Below are 20,290 nucleotides of genomic sequence, written 5' to 3'. Positions count from 1 at the left end.
ACACTCATTACACTTCTGCAAGATTTCTTACATCATATTAGACATTTTTGAAACTGATGCTCTTCCTGTCTTCATTCAATTTCTTTATATAACTTAACCAAAAGTTCATTTTCTCTATAGCCCAACCTTAGATCTATTTTCTAATTTACAAGTCTGATCTATACAATCATCACAATGGGAGTGGCCATCATACTTTAATTTAGGCAATTACTTCAAACAAGTCTTTGCTTCACTGATACTAATACGAATACTCATGATATAACATTGTCCTATGAATAACAACTCAACAACAAACCATACATAACTGGTGTGAAATTCATTCAATCAGCCATAGTTCTCAAAAGTGAATCCCTCACAATGGCAAAAAAGTAGAGAATGACTGGCAAAAAAGTAGAGAATGACTGGAACGAGAAGATAGAAAGTGGACTGTCTACCAATCTAATCAGATATAACTAAGAAATCCTTTGTCCTGTCGGTAACAATATGACTAAATGAATGTTTGGTAAGTTTTACTGAAATAAAATTGATCTAACACTCACTCACTTCATAAGACAGTTAAATCCTATTAATAGTCAAGTAATTTTATATCCATGCCACAATTAATATTCCAAGTACCTAAAATCCAAATAATAATACGTACCTCTGATTACATAAGCATCCAAAGCTTTGATACTACGTTCGATTGCCTCCTCTCGAGAGTCCCCATAACAAACCAACTTGCAGATCATGGGGTCATAGTAAATACTGATTTCACTTCCTTCCTCAATGCCACTATCACACCGCACCTGAAAAAATGATAAATCATGTAATAAAATGTTTAAATCCAGACTCTACTATCCCTCAAAATTAACTGAGTACAGTGGTACCTTGTTTGTCGAATGTTTCTTATGTAGAACATTCCATTTTTCAAATGAAATCTTAGAAAAAATTCTGTCATTTGTTACAGTTAAAGTTGGCAGTTTCAGTGTTGAACAAATACTCATACTTCTTCAAACTGACTGATTGTCTTGTTTATACTTGTATTTGACAATCTACTGAATCCAATAAAAACAACTGTATTAACACATTTTTTTTTTACAATATTTAGTTTAATGATGACCATATTCAAGAAAATAAATAAGAGAATAAAGCATTTTAATGTGAAATTTAGGACAAAAGATGTACAAAATCATGTCACTGCAGTGATGTCATGCTCAACATTGAGACTGAACAAGGGAGTGTTGATATTGTTGAAGAGAGAAGAGTAAAAACATGACCGTATGTATGTAAGAGCAGTAACAATTCACATAAAAAATAAAAGGGAATTCCAAAATAAATCTAACTATCATATGCAATACAGTAACAATAAAAAAAAAATACAGTCTTAACTGAGCTGGTGTTCAGTGAGCTGAGTGAGACTGTATAATTTAGTTATATACTTATTCAACCAAATAAATAAAATAATAATGCTTTTCACAATAAAATTTAGCATAAATGATGAAAAAAACCTTATGTCATTGCAGTGATGCACAGCTAACTTGAGATAGAGGGAGGGAGCATTTATGTTTTTGAGGATTAATGAATGAATGATATTAAGTTATCAGGTGTCGTGATATTGCTGAGGAGAGATGGAGGAAAGACAGTAAAAACATTACTGTATGTAAATGCAGTACCAATTCACATACAAAAATAAAATGCCATTTCACAACAAATTTAGCAATAAAACATGAAAACAATCAAATGCAATACATACAGTAATAAAAAAACTTTTTATGATAAAATAGTTTTAATATACTCACCCAGTAATTATATAGTTAGGAATTTCACTCGCCAGCAGTTAAAATCCCGTAATTCATGGTCACCCTGACTATCTAATACTTGCCTTGGTTAGGTAACAGTGCCCCACCCACTTTCAGGGCAAGAGAGAGGAACAACACGGCAAGGAACTCAGCTTGTTTATGTTCATCGACAGGAATTCATGCTAGGGGACGGAGGGTGGGCTCCGATTATATACTTACTGGTTAAGCATGATTAAAGCTTTATCATAAAAATGTCATTTTTAATTATACAACTTCCCCAGTAATTATATACAGTGGACCCCTGTATTCACATTTTCCGGATTCACGGACTCACGCATTCGTGGATTTCTCTCAGGAACATTTTCCCCCCTTTTATTCGTGGAAAATTCACCTATTCGTGGCATTTTTCTATGAGACATATCCAGAAATTTCTGTGTTTTTTTTATCAATTTAGTCATAAAATGCACTTTTTGCGATAAAACTATTAAAAAAACCAAGTACAAATGTTTTTAGCGAGCTTTTCTTGAGTTTTAACTAACAAAATAGGCTGTTTTCAGCATTTTTATAGGGGTTCCAACTATACGGATTCTAACTATTCGCGGGGGGGGTCTGGTACACATCCCCCGCGAATACGGGAGGACCACTGTATCTGATTTCCACATTGCAGGAAGAAGGGAAGTATGGATAATTCTACCTCAGATTCATAAGAATACATCTACCAAGAATAGAAAAGCTTTGCCAACATTAGTTAAAATGTTTGTTGATTCCTTACCTCATAAGAGAGTTGTAGCAGGAAAATACTGCCTCTGGTTGCCACTCATCTTATCATGGAACAGCGTGGCGGTAAAGCCATATAGTGCCTATTACATAGTGGGACCTTTGTAGCAAAGGACAATTCTGATGGCTAACAAAGGATCAAAAGTAATTGCCCCTGCCCAGGGCTCAGTACCAACATATCACCAGAAAATATTGTTACCTATAACCAAAATAATAAAATATCCACTGCCACCCTATTAAAGGACTGAAGGGTACTCCAGGTACTTCATACCTTCAGACTTCCCATAAAACCTCACAACTTGTGTCAAGGAGAAAAATATTTTAGGAAGGGTTGCTTCCTACACTTCCTTTCCCAACACCACACCCCCCGCAAGATACGAACCCAGGATACTGCAGTCTTCATACACCATTTCAATGTCACGGAGATAATTCGATGCAAACCAGATTTGCATTTCCAAAAAGTAGAATTTATAATAGAAGTAAGAGATAAATTTCTTTTAAAAGCCAGAGATGTGGCTACTGCCCTAATTTCATGAGCCTTAGCATTGCAGACCCAGAGACCATCTTCCTTAGTTGAAGAACGTGCTTCTCAGATGATGTCTCCTGAGAAGAATGCTAGAGCATTCTTAGATAACAGTCTGGGGGGGTTCATGAATAGGTTCGAAACGAGGCCCAACCAATCACTTTAACACAATATCCAGATCCGAAGGCACCATGGGAGAATCTTTATGACAAAGCGTATCAAACAATCTAATGAGATCTGAGATGTCTGGGTTGGAGGACAAGTCCAAGCCTCAGTGGTGGAACACCGATGCTAACATCGACCTATAGCCCTTGATGGTAGAGGAAGACAGGTTTCTTACTGACCTTAAATGAAGCAAGAAATCAGCTATTTGCATCAAAGTGGTCTTAGAAGACGAGATGTTGGAATTCTTACACCACTCTCTGAAGATCCTCCACTTATTTTGGTACACATTGCTAGAAGATCTTCTACACATGGAGATAGCCTCTGAAGCTCCCTTAGGAAACCCTTTCTTTCTAAGGAGTTTCTGGATAGTTTGAATCCTGTTAGGGCCAAGAGAAGACAGGTTTTTGTGGAATCTGTGGAAATGTGGTTGTCTACTTGGGTAGCTGCCTCTTTTGAGGAAGCAGCGTCGGGAAGTCCACTAATAGATCCACGAGATCGGGGAATAAATCCTTCAGTGGCCAGAAGGGGGCCGCCAAGATCAGAGATACGTTGCTGTGTACAAGGAACTTGTTCAGCACTTGCCTTATCAGACTAAACAGAGGGAATGCATATAGTTCCTTGTCCGTCGGCATGACTTGCCTCCAATGACTTAGCTCATCCGCTAAAATGTTTAGCTTCCCGAAGATGAACCTGGTGACTAGACGCGTATTGTTTCGTTCTGTCCAAATAAGGAGGTCTCTTGCCGCTTTGTGAAGAGAGAAAGACTGCATCCCTCCTTGCTTCTTGACGTATGAGAAAGCAGTTGTGTTGTCAGCACAGACCGCTATCATCTTGTTGTCTACTTCTGATGCGAAGAACTGAAGGTCCAAGTGTATTGCCTTTAGCTCCCTCACATTGATATGTAGAGGCCTTTGCTCGAGAGACCATACTTCCGAGATTTTGCTTTGCCCTAAAACCGCTCCCCACCTAGGTCCGACATGTCTGAAAAGAAGTTCAGGTCAGGGTTCAGTTGAAAGAGAGACTTGCCTTCTGACACTCTCTTCTGTGAATTCCACCAAAGAAGGTCCTCTTTTATTTCTTGTGTTATAGGAAAAGCATGCAAGTCTGGAAGAGCCTTCCTGTTCCAGATCACTTTTAGATAGACCACAGGGGTCTGAGATGTAGCCTGCCAAGTGACACAAACTGCTCCATCGATGAAAGGAACCCCAGCAGACTCATCCAATTGTTGGCTGAGCACTCGTTTAAGGCCAGAACTACTTGTATCTTTCTTCTGCAAGAATCTACTCTATTCTGGATCGGAAAAACCCGAAAACTCTGAGTCACTATGATCATTACCAAATATTGAATCTCCTGAGTGGGAGTCAATTGAGATTTCTGGGAGTTTACGATGATTCCTAACTCCTGTACTAAAGAGTCTTCTTGAGGTCCTCCACACACTGACTCTCTGACTGGGCTCTTGGGAGCCAGTCGTCTAAATACAAGGATATTCGTATCCCCTGAAGGTGGAGCCACTTCGCAATGGGAGCCATTACCTGGTAAATACTTGATGCACTGTCGTCAGTCTGAAGCAAATGGCACGAAATTGAAAAATCTTTCCTTCGAATACAAACCTGAGATACTTCCTTGACTTGGAGTGTATGGGATCATGGAAGTATGCATCCTGAAGATCTATGGATGTCATCCAATCTCCTAGGTAAATGGATGACAGGACTGTCTGGCTACGTCTACAAGACCAGAAAAATCTCCCTGTGCAGAGGCGCAAACACCCGAGGAAGGAGCTCTTTCGTAGCATACGACAAGTATCTCCACCTGGAGATTCAAGAAGGCAGAAAACAAAATGAGGTCTTGCCTTTTTCCCTCTTTTCAGCAAGCTAATAATCTATCTATTTAAAAGCCTTCTTAACTGAGGAAGACAAAACCATCTTCGGCATCTTCAGGCATTTTGAGGAAGACATACTATCCATAACCAAAGTTGATTCAGGAGACGATGGAGAAGTCAGCTTGATAAAGGACAGATATGTGGCGAGCAAGAACTTCAATAAAGCCACAAACGCTAAAGAGAGAACCTCTTGATCCTCTGTAGCTTCGTCTTCAGACGAAACAGGGGAAAGATCCACATCTGCAGGAGCCTTAGTGAGGATGCATCAACTTATATCCGTGTTGAAGCAGCCTCTATAGAAGTTGCGGCGCTGCAGCGTCTCTAGGCATCCAAGGAGAAAATGTAGAGGGAGCTTCGCCCATTACCAGCGACAGTTGAACTGTTATGGCACTTGCTGGACCGTCGCAGGAACTAACTGAGTTGTCAGAGCTTGCACTGAAGAAAGAGGCTTATTCAGTATAAGCAGAATAGTGTTGAACTTCACCTGAATGGGATCTACTATCTCAACAGCAGAAGCAGCAGCAGCAGGAGCCGAGGGAGTTGAAGGGAGCTCCTGCTTGATGCAAGCAAGCACTAATTGGTACGCGACAGAAGGGAGCTTGGGTGCCAATGGGTGCTCGACTCCAATGGGAGCTCCTGCATGGCAGATACGTACATGAGCTAGAAGAGGAGCCGAAGAGTGACAATGAGCCTTGGGCACTGGAGGAGCGTCGACTTCCGAGAGGCAGTCAGAAGTAAAATGCTCCAGGCTGTCCCAATGACTACAAGAAGGGCATGGTTCTCTAGGTTTCTTAGTAGGAACCACTGGAGCTGGATCCGAAGCACCTCTCTTTAAGGTCGAGACTTGCTCCTGAACGCCACTGGCGTCGTGGAGAGGAGTCATCCGAACTCGACAATTTATGCACATCCAAGGAGAGACCTTTCCAACGGTTCTCTGTTTCAACCTGGGAAGCAACAACAGGATGAACTGAGGGGATGACTGCTCCTGGGCAGACCCTACCAACCTCCGGTTTGACTCCTCCCGTACACTGGGGTGTGTGACAGTGACCTTTGCCTAGGAGCATCGGTGGGACGAACGGCCACCTCCCCCACTGACACAACACTATCACTTTTTCCTTGTCCATAAGGACCTTCACAGATGCACCAAGCTGCTCCATAGTCTGTACTAACAAGAGCAAAATGCATATCAATCTTTTCCTCTAGGCAGGTGATGCGATCCACTTTGTTGGAGATTTTTGTGGAACAGAATACTTTTCCACAATGGACTTTCACTAAATTACGGATTTTTTCTACAGACCTAACTCTAAAATTATTACTATTCACTTTTTTCGTAGAGCACCACTATTTATTCACTAATTACTTTATTTTTTTATGCTGTGTTTGTGACTAAATACCGATGTTTATGATAAAAAATATTTACAGCATACAGTCACCCCCTGTACTCGCATTCTCAAGATTCACAAACTCACCTATTTGTGGATTTTTCTTTGGACCATATCTACCCATTATTCATGGGAAATTCGCCTATTCACGGGTTTTCTGACAATAGATATCCACTAATTAGTGTATTTTGATGTTATTTACTGACTAAATACATTTTTATGATACAAAAATTATTTACTAATTTTTAAAAATTAATATTGATTAACCCTTAAACGCCGAAGCGGTAAAAAAAAAAATTGTCTCCCGTGCGCCGGAGGTGTTTCGGAGTGAGCGCGGAAGCAGAAAAAATATTTTTTTCAAAAAAACACAGCGCACTTAGTTTTCAAGATTAAGAGTTCATTTTTGGCTCCTTTTTTTGTCATTGGCTGAAGTTTAGTATGCAACCATCAGAAATGAAAAAAATTATCATTATTATATATAAATAATGCGATATATGATAGCGCAAAAACGAAATTTCATATATAATTGTATTCAAATCGCGCTGTGCGCAAAACATTTAAAGGTAACAAGTTACTTTTTTTCGTTGTAATGTACACTAAATTGCAATCATTTTGGTATATAACACATTGTAAAACGATCAAAGCAACACAGAGAAAATATTATCACAAAAGGATGCGTGAATTCGTAACGCTCGGACGTAAAAAAATATATTTTTTTTAAATTCACCATAAATCTAAATATTGTTATAGAGACTTCGAATTTGTTTCAAGATGAAGTTAAATGATGGAATATTACGATACTGTAAGTTTTAGCTTACAATTGCAGTTTTCGACCATTTCGGACGAGTTAAAGTTGACCAAATGTCGAAATTTTTTAATTTTTTTCTTTTATATGCAATTATTTCGGAAATTAGAAAAGCTACAACCTTCAAATATTTTTTGTTTTATTCTACATGAAATTGCACACATTTTCATATATAAAACTCTATGAAATGCCTAATATGAAACGGAGCAAATTTTCCAAGAATGCGATGTACGCATTTCGGAGATTTGTGGCGGAGAATCCGCGAGCGGAGGGAAGGAAAGTTTTTTTCATAAATTCACCATAAATCAAAATATTGTGCTAGAGACTTCAAATCTGTTGCAAAATGAAGGTAAATGATTGAATATTACTAAAATATAAGAGTTTTAGCTTACAATTGCGTTTTTCGACCATTTCGATAGAGTCAAAGTTGACCAAACATGGTTTTTCTTCTATTTATCATGATTTATATGCAAATATTTCCAAAATGAGAAAAGCTACAGCCTTCAATTATTTTTCGTTGTATTCTACATGAAATTGCGCACATTTTAATATGTAAGGGATTTTGACGAAGAAAAAATCTATTTCTGGGCAACGACCTGTGTCGCCCTGTGAAACGGTTCCTTTGATACTATTTCTGAAGAATAAATATTGCTATTCATCCTAGAGAAAAAAGAAACAATATAATGCCAAGATAAATGGCTCGCTCACTTCTTATAGAAGTGTCGGTATAGTAAGGAGCGAGTGGAATCACTACCAGAGGTCCCTTGCCATTTAGCTTCTTCCTTCGATAAAACCCCGAACTACGGAGGAGCTGTGCTACAGCTCCCGGTCTACTACTACCGTGAGCGCCTCCGACGCCTGAGACGTCATTCCTGAAGATAGCCTCCAAGCTTGGGGTAAGCTGGGTGAGGATAATCTAACTACAGGATGGGGTTTCACAGGGCGACACAGGTCGTTGCCCAGAAATATATTTTTCCTTCGTCAAAATCCCTTTTCTGGGCTTGACCTGTGTCGGCCTGTGAAATAGTACCAGAGAATGCTAAACACCAAGCTTGAGGAACAGTACAGATAAATTAAGAAGGTAAAGTTAAACACTTGTAAGGTTAATAGTATAATAATCAACTAAAATTACAGTCTTACCCTAAGGGAAGTATAAGCCCTAAAACACGGGTTATCACTTAAAATTAGTTAGCCTAACAACAAACAATAACAATACAGGTTAGGCAAAGACAGGATATAAGTTGATATATACAAAAGAATGGAACTGAATCCAATTAGAATGATGAACAAAAGCAAACTCAAGGTAACCCAATACATGGAGGCGACTAAACTAAGTAAGGGTGCAATGGGGCAGGTAGAAGGGAAGGCTACAAGAAGTTATAGTAAAAATTAAGAATCAGGAGAAACTGTGTTTCCAGCTGCCACTGCTGGAAATTTGAGGGCTTCTAAGGGTTTTAGGTAGTGCCGTTTGAAAACTGTCGGAGATTTCCAGCCTGTATACTTCTTAAGATCGTCAAAATTCATGTGTTGGAAATAATTAATAGATGTGGCCACCGCCCTCACATCGTGGGCCCGAGGAAAGGACTCTGGATTGGCCTGTTTAATGAAGTATAAAATTTGTTGCCTGATCCCTTTTAGGGATAATGTACCACCTTCCTTCCTAATGAACAATGGGCCTGAAGATTTCAGAGTTGTTCTGCTTAGGTAGGCTCTTAATGAGTTGACAGGACAAAGGGAAATGTCTTGAGGTAGTGGTAGGATTTTCCACGAGGACCATCTGTCCTGTGGGTCTTCATTTTTGGCTAGAAAATGGCGATCTGGGGATAAGAGGACTACTTTCCCTGAGGGGAGGAACTCAATGTGGCCTGGTTCCCTTGATAAAGCTGACAGTTCTGATATTCTAGCTCCAGAGGCTAAACTTAATAAGAATAGGGTTTTCCTCAGGAGGGATATATAATTGCAAGAGTCATTGTTAATGTCCGAGGCCAGTTTGAGGACATCATTTAAGAACCAAGAGACTGATTTAGGTCTCGTTGATGGTCTTAATCTAGCACAAGCTTTTGGTATGGACGTAAAGTACGAATCCGTAAGGTCTATGCTAAAACCAAATTGGAAGATCTTTTTAAGAGCTGATTTGGTCGTAGTGATAGTGCTTGCTGCTAAGCCTTTCTCAAACAATGATCTGAAGAAAGTTATGGCTAGGTTCGTTGTCATGACTTGAGAATTTGACAACTTAAGGAACTCTGCTAGTTTCTTGACAGATGAATCATATTGCCGGAGAGTAGATTCTCTTTTATCTGATTCCAAGAATGAGATATTCTGGGGATCAATTTCTGCATTCCTCATGGCTGCGAATTTCAGAAAATCCATAAAGTGAGGGTTTTCTGAATTCTTGAGGAAGCGGACACAGTCTGAGTTTGCACTAACTGGGTTAGTTTGGGGTTGGGAATCCGTAGTGGTCGGAGTCTCAACTCTAGGAGTAGAGGGAACCAATTGCTCTTGGGCCAGTTGGGAGCTACTAGAGCTACTTGGCCTTTGAATGTCCTGAGTTTGTCTAAAACTTTCATGAAAAGGTTCACCGGAGGGAAGAGGTAAATATTCTTCCATTCGTTCCAATCGAGGATCATTGCATCCGTAGCGTATGCTAGAGGATCGAGGTTGGGTGCCACGTAACAAGGGAGTTTGTGGTTTGACTCCGTGGCGAAGAGGTCTACTTGGAGTCCGGGGACTTGTAGACTGATCCAATTGAATGAACTCCTGTCCAGTGTCCACTCCGATTCCAACGGAGCGGAGCGCGATAGAGCGTCTGCTACTACGTTCTTGACTCCTGCCAGGTGAGTGGCTGACAGGTGCCAATTTGTTTTTCTTGCCAGAGAAAAGATGGCTTTCATGACATGGTTCAAGTGGCTTGACTTGGATCCGCCCCTGTTGATGCAGTGTACTACTACTGCACTGTCCAGAACTAATTTGAAATGAGAGTTCTTGGGCGGACGGAGCCGTTTCAGTGTGAGGAATACTGCCATGGCCTCCAGTACATTGATATGTAGCTGGCGGAATGTTAACGACCAAGTTCCTTGAACTTTTTCGTACAGGGAGTATCCTCCCCACCCTGTTAGTGAGGCGTCTGTGTGGATCACTAATGATGGAGGGGGAAAAACTGTAGAGGAATTGCTTTTGAAAGGTTCTTTGTCTCCGTCCAGGGACGGAGACGTTTCCGTAAGATCGCTGGGATAGAGGCTAGTTTGTCCCGTGATCTGCAATTCGCTCTTGAGCGCCATACTCTGTTTATATCTTTGAGTTTGGCTCTGAGCAGAACGTCTGTGACTGATGCAAACTGGAGTGAGCCCAGGATCCTCTCCTGGCACCTCCTGGATGTTTGTTGTCGTTTGAGATATTGTTTTGTAGCTCTTGCAATTTCTTTCCTTTTCAACGACGGAATTGATAGTGTGCGCGATAGTAAGTCCCACTGAAGGCCTAACCACTGGAATCGAGATTCCGGTGTTAGTCTGGACTTGGTTTTGTTTATTTGAAAACCTAAATGTTCCAGGAATTTGATCACTCTGACCGTTGCTTCTTTGCATTCTTTGGGGTTCTTTGCCCAAATAAGCCAATCGTCCAGATAAGCCACTAACATTATTCCCTGTTTCCTTAGCTCTTGCACTACTGCTTCCGCCAATTTGGTGAAGATCCTGGGGGCTATGTTGAGCCCGAATGGCATTACCTTGAAGGAGTAGGATCTGTTGCCTAGTTTGAAGCCTAGGAATGGACGGAAGTGTCTGGCTATGGGAACATGATAGTAGGCATCTGAAAGATCTATAGAGGTTGTGACGGCCCCACGAGGAAGTAAGGTCCGTACCTGCGAAACGGTCAGCATCCTGAACTTGTTGCAATGAATGAATAAGTTCAGATGGGACAAGTCTAAGATGATTCTTCGGTTTACCGAGTCTTTCTTTGGCACGCTGAACAAGCGTCCTTGAAATTTTAAATTGTTGACTCTTGAGACTACTCCTTTGAGAAGGAGGTCTTCAGTATACTCTACCAATTCCGTTGTTGGTGCTTGATAGAATCTGTTGGTTGGAGGGCCCTCTAGCCAACTCCAACCTAGTCCCTTTGTTACTATACTTTGAGCCCAAGGGCTGAACCCCCACCGCTGGCGGAAGAGGTACAGCCTCCCTCCTTACCTTGGGACTCTCACTGCTGGTTTGCCGAGGGGCGGCCACCTCTTGCTCCTCGGAAACCTCTTCCTCTGTTAGCAGCCCTGCCGGATCCTCTGAATCGAGAGGCACCTCTTGCTCTGCTGCCTCTCGCAAACCTATTGAAAGCCTGAAAGTTCTGGCTTTCATAGTTGGAATTGTAGGCTGGCGAGACAGCAAAGGAAAAATAGAGGGTTGAGATTGCTGGGACTGAGGGGTCAGAACAAGGTATTGTTGTTGACCCTTCGACGATGGTTGCCCTTGTTTTGATGCTGGGACTGCCTGAACCAACGTTTGTTGAGAAGGCTGGAAGGGAGAGAACTTCCTTGGTTTCTTCTTGTTCCTTGGGTTAGGACCAGAAGATTCCTGCCTCGCTTTGCTACCAGTCCCACCTGACTTTGAGGCACTGGTTAACCTTAGAAGCCTCATGAAGGACTTCTGCTACTACTGGTGCTGGAAAGAGGTCCGTTCCCCAAATTGAGGAAGCAATCAGTTTATTCGGTTCATGGCGGATAGTAGCTTCCCGCCAGACAACGTGCTTCCTACAATTTCTGCCTGGCTAAGAGGAAGTCGTAAAGGTCACACTGCATGGTGTGCAGCAGACCTTTAGCCAAAACTTTAAATAACGGCTCTTGTTGGTATACAAGAGCCTCATCTCCGCCATAGTCATGGAGGAAAGGGATCTCGCGAGCCTAGTCCGGGCGTCGTACTCCATCTGGATGAGAGAGTCCGACAACCTGGGGAGTCTCTTCACTAAAGAGAGAGGTGGCACAGTCCGCCTTTAGTTTACCTACTGAGAAAGTAGGAACTGCCCCCTTCGAAGTTACGTCTCGGAGCCTGGGACTAAGAGAGAGGTGGGTTCCGTCTCTCGTAGTTGAGCAGGGGCTCGTCTTTCAGGGCGGCCTGAAAGGTTGCTTCCACTACCTTAAGGGTCAGTGGTAGCAGAGTCTCTTCCACCGGAGTAAAAATGGTGAAAGGACTCCTAAAGGCTGTGATGCGGGTGTTTTCACACCCCCATTCTTCCAGACTTCTCATTAGAGTCTGCTGTGCCTGTTCCCTCGGAAGGATCAATGTTTCCTTGGGAACCTTGTCCTCTCTCATCATCGCTGCTTCCGTTAGTCGGACATAGCCAATGAATGGTGGTTGAAGGTCTCTGGGGTGGAACTCGAAGTCCTCACGCCTTCGAGTTCCTATGCCTTCGATTGTCAACATTCCGTTGACAAACGGGGCATACGAAGCGATCCTCCAAGGGCGCCTTGAATTCCGGCAGTTGGCTGGAATCTGGCATTGGAAGAGGAGAAGGTGGCACAGATAGAGGGGAACCTGCCGCAATCGAGGTTTGGATCCCGGCGATGGCATTCTCCTGAGCGGCCAGCCGTTCCGCCAGCGATTGGATCGACTGGCCGGAAGACGTAACAGAACTGGAGAGCTGGGAGAGCACCGAGCCGACCTTGTCAACCAAGGCCCCTACGATCACTCCCACCTGCTCCAGAATGTTAGCCGAAAAGGATTCGGGATCAAAAAGAGGGACTTGAGCCCGATCCTTACGTGATCTATGTTTGGGGGACCTCGACGCAGAGGAAGAGGCCTCCCTTGACCTAACTGATCCGGGGTGGTGAGCCGGAGTTACAGTGTCTGTCAGGATGACCGATTTCTTGGGGAGAGACTTTTTAAGTTTCTCCTCGGTCATCTTAGCCTTGGGGATCACTGAAGTAGCCTTAGGACGGACAGACCGCTGCTCTTCAGTGAAGCCCCGGAAAGAAGTGGAAGTAGAAGGATCAGTAGAAGGTGATGGAGAAAGGGAATTCAGGAAAGGGCCCTGAGAACCCACAGAAGCTGCCCCTACTACACCCTTACCTGTACCCATGGAGTCAATAGCCATGGGTTCAACGTCGAGGTTCATTGCCGCAACGTCTTCTGCAACGTCCTCTGGGAAATCCCCCTCCTGTAGGGAGATCATGACTTGAAGGTCGGCCAGCAAAGGGGCGGCCGCTATCTGGTCCAACACTGGATCCTTTCTTGGCTCCTGGGAATACTACGTCCGCCATATCCTGGGTAAGAATGTAGGGGCGGCCCTTCGAATTCCGGCCAAAACCCCCTACCCAAGCTTGAGAGTCGACAAAGCTTTCTTCTTTTCTTCATCAGAACCTGTAAAAAAAGGGTCTAGAGTTAGGGAGAGGATAGGGGAGGAATGTCTGTTGTGTTGAGATTATATGAATATGTGTCTCATATGTGAAAGGTATAATATAACAACAAGTATTCCAGGTGACGAATGAATGAAGAAAGTGCTAAGAAACTTACTACTAGTGAGGCATCTCCTACTAGCAAGTAGCAGGTTTGGCAAGCTTCATGATGCCAAACGATAAAATCCTCCACTTTCACTGCACATCCTGCATGAGAACGGCATACTATATGGCCGCACGGGTCTTGGAGGATGGCATTGCACCCAATCTCCTGGCACAACATCTGTAAGTCAAAGGATACATGAGTACCAATGACAAAACCCTCCGGTGGTATAATATGCAACTATCCGTGGGTGCCAGAGTAGGACCGACAGATAGAGATCTACGTATGAATATTACGTAGAAAAGTTACGAGGGGGGAAGAAAGTCTCTGCCTCCGCCTAAGCTCACTTGTCATATGACTAAAAATAGACTCCGTAGGGCCCGGAGTTCTCCGTATGGCCCGGAGTTAATTAATATTGAGTGAGCAATGTCAAACTTCTACGAAGCAAGGGATAGTACAAGAGGCGGAAATAAAAAAACCCCCCGGCCCCGTAACGCAAAGATTCTAAACATTAAATAACACAAAATAAAACAAAATAAAAACCCATTATATCAGTAAGTGCTCGTGTGAACTATCCTAAGTGGACAGGAAACCCAGTGGTTCCCTCCCCCCCTCTCTATGTTCGGTAGCGGCGGATAGACACCTGCTGGACTGAACTGAGGGGGAAAGGGTAGGGAAGAACGTGGGGTAGGGAGCCCTCCCCTGAGCGGCCAGTTAAGGACGGAGAAGAAGGGGGAGGAGGTCCCGAGCCCCGAGGCACGTGACAGAGAGAATACCAGTAGGGAGGGGAGATCCCCACCAGTCCCGTGAGTCACCCCCTCTCATGCAGACTCGGACGCTAGCTGTGAGAAACGAGTCATCACCCATCGACGTGGATGGCAATGTATGGAGGGGGGGAATGGGTGGGGGGACGGGAGGGGGACCCCGTAACCGGGTGTCTCACCGTGATCAACCGTGGTCTTCCCAGCCAGGTGAAAGACACGAGGTGGGGAAGAACCGTCGGAACAACATCAATATCACTGATATAAATAGGATTACTTATAATAATCAATCAAATAAAATTAAAGCGATATCTTAAAGCTAGACTAACACGGGGAACACGAAGCTAAGCAAACAGAAAATTAGGCTAATCGCCGATCCGAAGAAAGGGGTATGTTAGCCTAATTTAACCTCTAGTTCAAGAAAACGGGGGCAGGCTAATCACCAATCGACAATTGGGGTATGAAAGGCCTAACTTAACGGTAAAATAAATGATAACAGGGAAGCTAATCGCCATACCGAAGCATGGTGTATGTTAGCCAACCTAGTACCTATAATATTATAATGGAATCAGGAACTAGAGAAGGAAAGAGAGAACATCAGAATAATTAAGATGATATGACTCTCAAGTCGGAGACTGATAAAACTCCTAAACCAATGTAAGGCGTAGCTAGACTAAGGTCCGAAAACGTGCGGTCGGAGAGTGCCCTGTGGAGGCCTAACTAAAAAAACTAACTGCATAAGATATGGAGACTATGTATAAGTAAACATATCTAAAGTACTGAGAAAAAGGAAATCTCTAACGGTATGGAAGACCGAAAGAGATAAAACCCGTACCGACCATTAGCGGTCGAGGGGCATACCGGCCGAAAGGAAGGCTCGACGAATATGTAGAAAAACACGAAGATCATCATAAAATGAGGAATCAGTAACCCAAAACAGGTACTTAACTTAGAAGCATGAAGCTGAAGACATCTTGAAAATAAAAGAATAATCCAAAATAGAGCGAAACACAGCACCGAAAAAATTTTAACGTTTGGTGTAACGCTCGCTATCGAAAGGAATGACGTCTCAGGCGTCGGAGGCGCTCACTGTAGTAGTAGACCGGGAGCTGTAGCACGGCTCCTCCGTAGTTCGGGGTTTTGTCGAAGAAAGAAGCTAAATGGCAAGGGACCACTGGTAGTGATTCCACTCGCTCCTTACTATACCGACACTTCTATAAGAAGTGAGCGAGCCATTTATCTTGGCATTATATTGTTTCTTTTTTCTCTAGGATGAATAGCAATATTTATTCTTCAGAAATCGTATCAAAGGAACCATTTCACAGGCCGACACAGGTCAAGCCCAGAAAAAACTTTATGTAACGGCTAATTTAAAATGGTACAAACATTACCACAATCGCACGTATGATTTTTTCGGAAGAGTTACCGCGCGGACGTAAAGAAAATGTTATTTTTTTCATAAATTCACCATTAATCAAAATATTGTGCTAGAGACTTCCAATTTGTTGCAAAATGAAGGTAAATGATTGAATATTACTAAAATATAAGAGTTTTAGCCTACAATTACGTTTTTCGACCATTTCGGTAGAGTCAAAGTTGACCGAAGGTTGAAAATTTGTCACTTATCATTTTTTATATGAAAATATTTCAAAACTGATAAAAGCTACAACCATGGGTTGTTTTTAGTTTTATTGTGCATGAAATTGCGCACATTTCCATATATAAAACTTTATGTAATGGCTCATTTTAAAATGGTGCAAACATTACCACAATCGCATGTATGATTTTTTTCGGAAGAGTTACCGCGCGGACGTAAGGAAAAAGTTTTTTCATAAATTCACCATAAATCAAAATATTGTGCTAGAGACTTCCAATTTGTTGCAAAATGAAGGTAAATGATTGAATATTACTACAATATAAGAGTTTTAGCTTACAATTGCATTTTTCGACCATTTCGGTAGAGTCAAAGTTGACCGAAGGTTGAAATTTTGGCACTTATCGTTATTTATATAAAAACTTCTCAAAACTGATAAAAGATACAATCATGAGTAATTTTTTGTTGTATTTTACATAAAAAGGCGCACATTTTCATATATAATACTCCATGCAACGGCTAATTTAAAATAGTACAAAAATTATGTCAAAGTGACGAAATAATTTCCGAGATGTGTCACTGATACTTTTTAGTGAGGCAAGAAAGAAATTCGCGCTTGCGCGCCTGCGTCACCATTGTAAACAAAATACCTTGATCCGTGAACTCCCAGCATCCCCCAAGGCGCGTGATTGAAGAGTTTTCGGCTGGCAGGCCTATAAGTATTTTTCCGCAAATTTTTAAAAAACTTTTGTATGTCGACGTAAAATACATCCAGTCGGCACCAGAGAGACAAAAAAAGTCAACGTAAAATACGTCCAGTCGGCGTTTAAGGGTTAATACTATATTAGTAGGTTTAATAAAATTATAAATGATATAACATAATAAAAATTATAATTCTCTCTCTCTCTCTCTCACACACACAGATATGTATGTTTTTTTATAACAAAAAATTACTTACTAATTTTTAAATAAATATATTAATTTTCAAGTAATAAAAGTCCACACTTATGTAAGCTGTTTATTACATACTACATAAAATTATGTCAGCCCTATTCTATATAACATCATTTATAACATAACTACGGTAAGTGTTTATTGTCGTACGATGGTTGAAATGCAAGCAAAACGGATGTTGTTGTTATCAGACTTGGTTGTATTGGCAAACAAAAGTGGTTTTTCGTTCGGTTGTTCATGGCTGCAATACACATTTATGCAACAGGTAAAATGTTAAAACAATACTTTCATCATTCTCTTGAATTGTTTCAAACTTATTTAACTTATATAGAAGATAGTACAAGTATATGGAGGAAAAGAAGTTAGACAATTGTAATTTGGCCTCTCTCGCTGCCAGATTGCACGGTGCTATCTGCCCCCACTGCGCACGAAGTATAAAAAAAATGTATTTTTATAATATTGTCATACCGGTATTAACTGCTAACCCCATTGTAAAATCAAATTATTGCAAGACGAATTATCGTAACTTGAATACTGCCTGTATTAGCGACGTTATGGGGTTGTGTGTATGGGTTTATTGGGTGCCTAGGTAATTTTTTTAGAGGGCTCATTCGCCTAGATAGTTACTAAAGTTGCTTATCTTGTCTTAGAGGAAAATAATGGCTTAGTGTGAGGTATTTCTGTATACTAAACACTGTTTTTATAGGGGTCAGTTTAGTGTGACTGTTAAAATTTTCATAAAACACCATAACCAGAACACTGAAGTAAAAAGTCCAGATCATCAATTGTTTGGAATTTTCTATTACTCGACCAAATATAATAATAATAATCATAATAATAATAATAATCATCATCATCATATAACAAAGAATTTCGACTATGGAAATCAACTAAGACAATTTCATTTAAATGTAACCATGAGAATACAAACGTCATTAAAGGATTTTGGAGAAGTTATCAACAAAGGACTTTAAGGAAAGTGTAATCTACTGTTTCACTATTATAACCTGGTTATTGTATATCTTGACATAGATGCTGATGACCCTTGCAGGCCTTGAGTGGCAACTGTGGATGATAAAAAAAAGTTTTTTTTGGTGCTCCAGTGGTTCCCACACAGTTATTTTTCTTTCATTCTCTTTGGTCACTTCCAAAATTAATTACCACTTTTTATTATAAGTAACCAAGCTCCATTTATCACCTCTCATATAAATGGGAGCAAAGCCTTCAGGTGAGCTCCAAGAGGGTCTAGGAATTTGAATCACAGTTCTAAAAAAACTGTGCAGCAACAATATTTATCTCATTTTGTACAGACATACATTTATTAGTTTGAAGAACTGACTAGCTGAGTGAGGAGGAAGTAAAACCTACTAATGGTTTGTCTGACTCTCTGGAACTGCAAATGCTTTTGTCTCATGTAAACTCTCAGATAGTTGCCATTTGAAGTACCCAATAAATGTGTAATAATTGTATTCTACATGAAATAAAAATAAACGAAATTTGTTATTCATTCACCTTATCTAAATGTAGAGGTTCCTGATATTTTGAGAGCCTACCAATAGATGGAAGGCCAAAGTTTTTGAAAGGGTCTTCTGCATAAACTCTGCTTTCAATAGCCCATCCACGAATTGGTACATCCCTTTGGAAAATCTTTAATGGATGACCTGCAAAAGGAAAACTTGTTTTAGTAAAAAAAAAAAAAAATCTCAACTGAAATTTTTTTTTTTTACTTTTTCACATATAAATACCTAAAATTCTATTTAATTCCACAGATGTGAAACCAATATTCAGTAGTGACTGGGTAAACAAATTTTCAATAAAAAATCTGGGTTTTAAAAATATCGACATGGAGATATCAACCCTCTTGCGCACAGGCCGAAAATGTAAGGGTGTAAGGTGCACAATTTTTCCCCCGGGCCGAAAAGAACACGCGCATGGAAAAGTTTTTTGGCAAAATTCGGTACATCTGAACTATAACTGATATACGCTTCTAGTTAGTGCTATTATATCGGCAAATGATTTAATTATTTCCTAAAGCAATCAGAACATCTTTACAAGGCTTAGAAATAATAAAAACAACGTGATGAACGTGAAATCTTAAAGAAAAATCGTAGATATTTTTTGGAAATAATCATGAAAAATATAATAATTTGGTTTAGGGAGTTTGTTTTATGACTAAATTGCACAGAAATTTTTGATCTTTCATGTAGAAGCAATAATTTTGCTATAAATGTGTTTGCTAATGAGCTGTAATTGATTAAAAAATGCTAATTTTTGTACAGAGTGCAATTTTCAGATTTTCCAACCTACTTAGTTGACGTTTTGTATCGTAGCTAAGTAAGCTAACCCGTCGGGTTTGTGTTTTCTTTGAGATTCATCATCTGTTGATCCAATGGCATCAGCTACATTTTCTATGATTGATGCATCTTTTTTTTCAAGAATTTTTCCTGAAAATAACTTAGATGTGACACGCCCAGCACGCCATCTGTGCTTACAGGAAAAAATTTTATAGACAGGCTACGCGTCATCAGATCATGGGAGGGTTAAAAAAATTTGGGAGTAAGTATGTATAGTCCTTTGATCAAAAAACATGTTTACAGACTACAGATACGTATTATATACATAAAATGTCATAGGGGGCAAGGGCAAGTTTTACACCAAAATGTCAAGCCTTATACACTTTTCTCCCCTTATTTTGTGAAAGCAATCCTTCATCAAGCCCATGTGCCCCCCCCAAAAAAATGGTAAATGTTTAGGAGAGGGCCACACCAGTTTTTTAAGGTTTAATGATGAAAAATGGCAAGAAACCACCAGATTGGTGTTGAAGAATGTGTAGAAACATGAGGAAACTCTTTAAAACCAAAAAACTATCACTTACTCTTACTATAACACAATCGCCTAACCTAGTCCTTGTGGGGGGACCCCCTGTGACCCCCCCTTAAGGGCACTACATCTCTGGTACAAATCCACTGGTTTTTGTGTATACCCAAAATACACTAGACAAAAATAACCACAACTTAAATAACAGTCACTACAATACGCTGGAATTTCATCAACAGGGTCTGGAATACTATCTCCTAAATGCTGCTCAGAAGTGCTGGCTACTGGCTCCATGTTTAAGAAGGAACTGAAACAGCATTGGTAGGATAATGTATTCTTGCACCAATAAAATTTTCGAACACCCATGCCATTGGCC

At 40.9% G+C, this 20,290-nt stretch overlaps 1 protein-coding gene across 1 annotated transcript in view; it reads right to left on the bottom strand.

The window, feature by feature from the left end:
• The window catches only part of LOC135224528 (propionyl-CoA carboxylase alpha chain, mitochondrial-like), a 309,211-nt gene that overhangs the window by 94,765 nt on the left and 194,156 nt on the right, over nt 1-20,290 (bottom strand). Inside the window, exons 9-10 of the mRNA XM_064263599.1 lie at nt 18,610-18,758; nt 641-785 (exon numbers count right to left, since the gene is read on the bottom strand). Coding sequence (XP_064119669.1) covers nt 641-785; nt 18,610-18,758 — 294 coding nt within the window. The remainder of the gene's footprint in view (nt 1-640; nt 786-18,609; nt 18,759-20,290) is intronic.

Source organism: Macrobrachium nipponense, chromosome 12 (genome assembly GCF_015104395.2).
Source record: "Macrobrachium nipponense isolate FS-2020 chromosome 12, ASM1510439v2, whole genome shotgun sequence".
Classification (NCBI taxonomy): Eukaryota; Metazoa; Arthropoda; class Malacostraca; order Decapoda; family Palaemonidae; genus Macrobrachium; species Macrobrachium nipponense.
Note: the sequence above shows the minus strand (reverse complement) of the source record. Positions and strands in the feature narration are given on the sequence as shown.